Raw genomic sequence first — 5071 nt, 5'->3', positions numbered from 1 at the left:
TATATTTTAAACATGTAAAATTTATAATTGTTTTATGTTACAGGGGATGATTTCCAAGAAGCTTATGGACTTAATAATGAAAATATATACAACCCAACAGTTAGTCCAGCAACGTCTCAGGAAATGTCTTCCGCTGCTTTCCGTGTTTTGCATGCAATCATACCGGTTCAGTTCAAGTAAGCATTAATTGAATAATCAGATTTAATTATATAAATTAGTTATTCATTTTTCGTTTTAAATTACAGTTTTATGAACAAAGATTACAAAACTGAATTTTCAGTAAACGTGACGGACTGTTTGGCAAATCCCAATCTAATACCGCTGAACGAAAATTTCGATAAATTAATAAAAGGATTTTTGGAAACGCCTGGTCGTCCTGTCCAACCTTCATATAATTTCTACGTAATTTTGTCACCTCATTTGTATCAAACAGCATATTATGTAATATATTTCAGTATTTTATCATTATATACGACATTTGAACTTATAGATATCCAATTTTATGAGAAATACAACTAGCGATATCCAATTTCCTGGATTGGATTTAATGTCGGTGGATTTGGCAAGGGGTCGTGATGTTGGTTTGCCAACTTATAACCGAGTTAGACATTTGTGCGGACTACCATTGGCTGACGATTTTGAAGACTTAGTGGACCTAATACATCTAAAAGTAATCAATTCTTTAATGACATTTCATAAAAACATAAAACGCGTTCCGTATTTATTGATATCTCCATTCACTGTCTTATATAAAAAAAAAAAACAACATTATTAGATCTACGATTTGCACTACAATCAATAATTGATGATCATTCAGAGCCAGGTTTTTTTGAGAGAATCTTTCATCTGTTAAATTCTCTCGATTGTTAAAATCACTCAATTTTTCTCATCTCTACTTAATATAAATAAAAATATTATATAAAAAAAAAAAAAAAACACGATTTATATCCGTTGATGCATTTGTTATGGTATTCTAAATCCAGAAAAAAAATTTATCCTATGGGTATCCCGCATGCACCATGTATTTTTGAGAACATTTATGTGCACATGTGAAAATGCATGCAACTATAAAGAATTTCAATTTATTTATACATAATTATTTAGTTCTATATATTTGAATACTTTTTTAGTTTTTTGTAATTTTTTATGATTAATTATAATTGCATACAACCTACATATGATATCTTGTTCATATCGTTGTGTCATAACCACAAATGAGTGGTTCCACGACATTTGATCCGGTAAATAATATCCGGCGACAAATGATCCGCGTTATTAGATCCAGTGCAAAAATATCCTGTACTCAAAGTAACCGGGTTAAAAATATCCGATGTTTTATAAATAATATAAAATCAAAATTATTGACAGTCAACAAAAAATATATAATTTAAGTATAAATGTAGGCATAATAATTGTAGGATAAATATGATTGTGTTTCTATGATAAATAAATAATATAAAATTAAAATTATTGACAGCCAAAATATAAAATAGTTGTTTTTTTTTATGATAAATATATATAATTTAATGATTAAAAATTGAAATTATGAGCAATACCTTTTAAGTCATTTAATATATCACCTCTTTGGTAATTTAATACAACATTTTCTAGTCGCCTCTTAATATTTTTTTCTTTTTGATGCATGGCTTTCTCCTAAATTAATTTTATCTATTTTAGCTTCCACTAAATTTTGTTCAATTTTAATAAAATTAATAAATTTCCATATTGTCAAATGATGGACTCCTATGGAAGAATTAAATGAATTATGCCACTCCTCTACTGCATTTTTTGTTCTTGGTCGTTTCAATAAAACATTTTCATACACATTCCATATATTTAATGGAAATATTGGACTTCTTCTTTTCCTCCGTACAGGACGTCCAATCCAAGTGTCCTCGAAGTAATTCAGGAGAGACTGAAAAAGATATTCATTTTCTATTTAGTATTCTGACACTATAAGTTCTTCGAATGCATATACTACATCGTGTGTAGGTACAAACACAACTGTTTTACTTGAAGAGCAAATGTTGCATTCAGAATACATTTTTTGTAATCCTAATGATTGTATTTTACACCAAACACACTGATAAAAGTAAAAAAAAAATCCATTCATTTTTGCATTAGGAAAAATGTCTTTAATTGCTGAAATAAACACTTGCTCAAAATCAATTTGTATTGACTTTGGATCAAGATCGGGCTTATATTTCAAAAATTAATTTAATACTTCTGTATATGTATATTTTGTTCTATAAGTCATTAAAACGTAAACCGAAATGGTAATACGTATTCGTTACAATGTATAGTATACAACTGTGAAAAAATAGATGGGACCGATTTAAAGGTTCCATCGTCAAACCAACTATCGGATTTTTGAAGTTCAATCAAATTACATTGAGTCAAAAATATTAGAATTCGATTTTCAGTATTTTCAGTATTATCATAAGTTAGAAATAATTCATTTTTTTAGTAAATTTGAATAAATCAGGAATGATCAAACCGTTTTCGTGGCTAGAATTAATTGGTGGATTTTCTTTTATTACTCGTGTTCTCTGAATTATTCTAGATAGCCATTTAATTGTAGGTTATTGTCCTATTACCAGAACAAACACATCTTCGAGATTTTCACTGATAATATTTCTTGTGCTTTTTTGTTAATTTTCAGCTGTTTCTTTCATAGAATTAACCACCTTTTTAACTTCGATTCGAGCAATATTTGGCGAATGAGAATGGTCCGTTTCTTTAATTAACTTCCCTGAAATTATTATTTGCATTTTATTTAGTTATTATTATTACTAAATAACATATCTAAATACCTACCTAAATCACATAATAATATGTACGTAATCATATATTACTCCCGCTATATATTAGCGCTCGCATAACATTAATAATAATAATATCGATGGCACCGTATATAGTACGTGTGTAGTAGTAGTAGTAACGCGACAATATCGTATATACAGCGCTTAGATAATAATTTCGTACGTTACATTTATATATTGGAATTTAATTAAAAATAATATTATAATACCTGATTCACTGTCTGTTGAAGTATGACATTGGTCTTTACAAGAAAATTTCTTGTACTCCGTACAACGTCACATAATTTTTTTCATCGTATTTTTGATTTATGTTATGTAAATATCCATTTAATAATAAAAGTTTTTTGCCTTTTTAACTTATAACAAATTCGAGTGGCATATTTAATTTTATTAAAAATAATGGCGAAAAACGTTTAATAAAACCTTACAGGAGTTAATGCGTTGAAGTTGTGTTTTGTTGTGTTAAAGTGTTGTAGTGTGCTGTATTTATACAACACGAAAACCAGAAAACTAATTATCGCCGGTTATCTTTGTCACGGGATATTTTTGATCCGGTTATTTTGTCGCCGGATTATTTATCGGATCAAATGACGCGTCACGCAAATGAGTAAATATGAATAATCTGTTAATAATCTGTCCTTTGGAGATAGAAAGAATATTATTAATATTTTATACACTAAAGCTATTTTTTAATGAAATTTTAATTTTCATATTTATACTAAAAATTAAAATCTTTTCCGGTCCAACTTTACTTAAAATTCGACCTTGCCAATTATTTATATTATCACTGTTCAAATTATTATTATTTATAAATATCCACAATATTATAACTCTATTTGGTAAATATATTTATGGTAATACATCAAAATATTGTTAGATTTTTATTATAGGTAATAATTTGGTTTTTTTAGGATATAAGAAAATTAAAAGATCTTTATTACTCAGTGAATGACATTGACTTACTCGTAGGATTATTATTAGAAAAACCAAGTGACGGTGCGATGGTTGGCCCGACTACGCGGTGTATAATAGCCGACAGCTTCTATCGGTTCAAAGCTGGAGATCGATTTTTTTACGATGTACAAGGACAACCGGGTAGTTTCACTCCTGGTAAATTATATTTTATACAAATTGACTGATAATAACTACTATGATTGTATTTACATTTTTTAGACCAACTAAAAGTGATTAAGAAAATCACCCTTGGTCACGTTTTATGCGCTATTACAAATATAGATCATGTACAAACGTCTATGTTTAAAGCAGTAGATCACAAGTAATTATAATTAATCACTTAATTTATTGTACTCATTGAGCAGTAAAATATATTTTTTGTTTGATTTGATTTTCAGTTTGTTCCCAACCAGCAAACTGAATTGTGACGATGACTTCCGCATAGATTTCAATAAATGGGTGGAATCAACTAACAATTCTGACGTCAACTGTCCATTTTTTCAAAATAAGCAATTATAATCCATTCATGTCATCACTCGTTTAATAAATTATGTTTATTTGTAAAACAAAAAAAATCATGAGTATTATTTACATAGATCTTAAACTACTTAAGCACCTACTATTAGTTATATAATATACACGATTAAACATACGTTTTACTTATATCTATATTTGTACAGGAAAAAATACGGTACAGTTAAAAGCACTTAGCTCAGTAGTTCTCAACGTGGGTGATGAATAGTTTCTTAGGGTTTGTGAACTTTTTTTGAGTGTAGGATGGTGTTGAGCATAATGTTATGTTCACATTAAAACTCAAAACTGAAGAAAAATAAAATTTGAAGTACAGATACTATGCTGAGCTTCGCGTCTGTTATTGTTTTCAAATAAATTACATGGCTTTGCACGCAAAAGTCTTGGCTGAGACATAGTTTTTTAATGAATTATCACCATACCCTTTGTAATTCAAAGTTTGGTAAAATTGTTGGTCATACAATTAAATGCAATTTCAAATGAATCGATATGGTAGTTTTGGTTATACGCTGAATTACCCGATTTTGCAAAACGGAATCATCTTTGCTGATGCTTATTTATAAAATCCCTTCTTATTACACTTTTAGAGTATTGGAGAGATTTTGTCGTTTTTAAGATGTAGCGATAAACAACGTGTAAATAGTATTTGTATCTTTTTAAAATAGGTTTTTATTTTTTTTATTTAATTTTATTTCTGATAAAGAATATTGTGCTCAACTGAATACCTCGTGTTACATTAATTATATTTAACTTTTTAATTTTTT

General features: G+C 28.2%; 1 protein-coding gene and 1 pseudogene across 1 annotated transcript; one reads left to right on the top strand and one right to left on the bottom strand.

The window, feature by feature from the left end:
• Nucleotides 1–48: 48 nt before the first annotated feature.
• On the top strand, nucleotides 49–4342 carry LOC112688889 (peroxidase-like; the record flags this gene model as incomplete). The annotated part of the gene is given in 6 exon segments (XM_025562303.1): nucleotides 49–176; nucleotides 246–402; nucleotides 491–670; nucleotides 3734–3932; nucleotides 3996–4098; nucleotides 4175–4342. Coding segments are annotated over 6 exon segments (813 nt in total). The 3' UTR covers nucleotides 4296–4342.
• On the bottom strand, nucleotides 1512–3649 carry LOC112688891 (annotated as a pseudogene).
• Nucleotides 4343–5071: the final 729 nt, after the last annotated feature.

Source organism: Sipha flava, unplaced genomic scaffold (assembly GCF_003268045.1).
Source record: "Sipha flava isolate LNK unplaced genomic scaffold, YSA_version1 41605_pilon_pilon, whole genome shotgun sequence".
In the NCBI taxonomy this organism is placed as follows: Eukaryota; Metazoa; Arthropoda; class Insecta; order Hemiptera; family Aphididae; genus Sipha; species Sipha flava.
The sequence above is the reverse complement of the archived record's forward strand: the minus strand, read 5'-3'. Positions and strand labels throughout refer to the sequence as shown.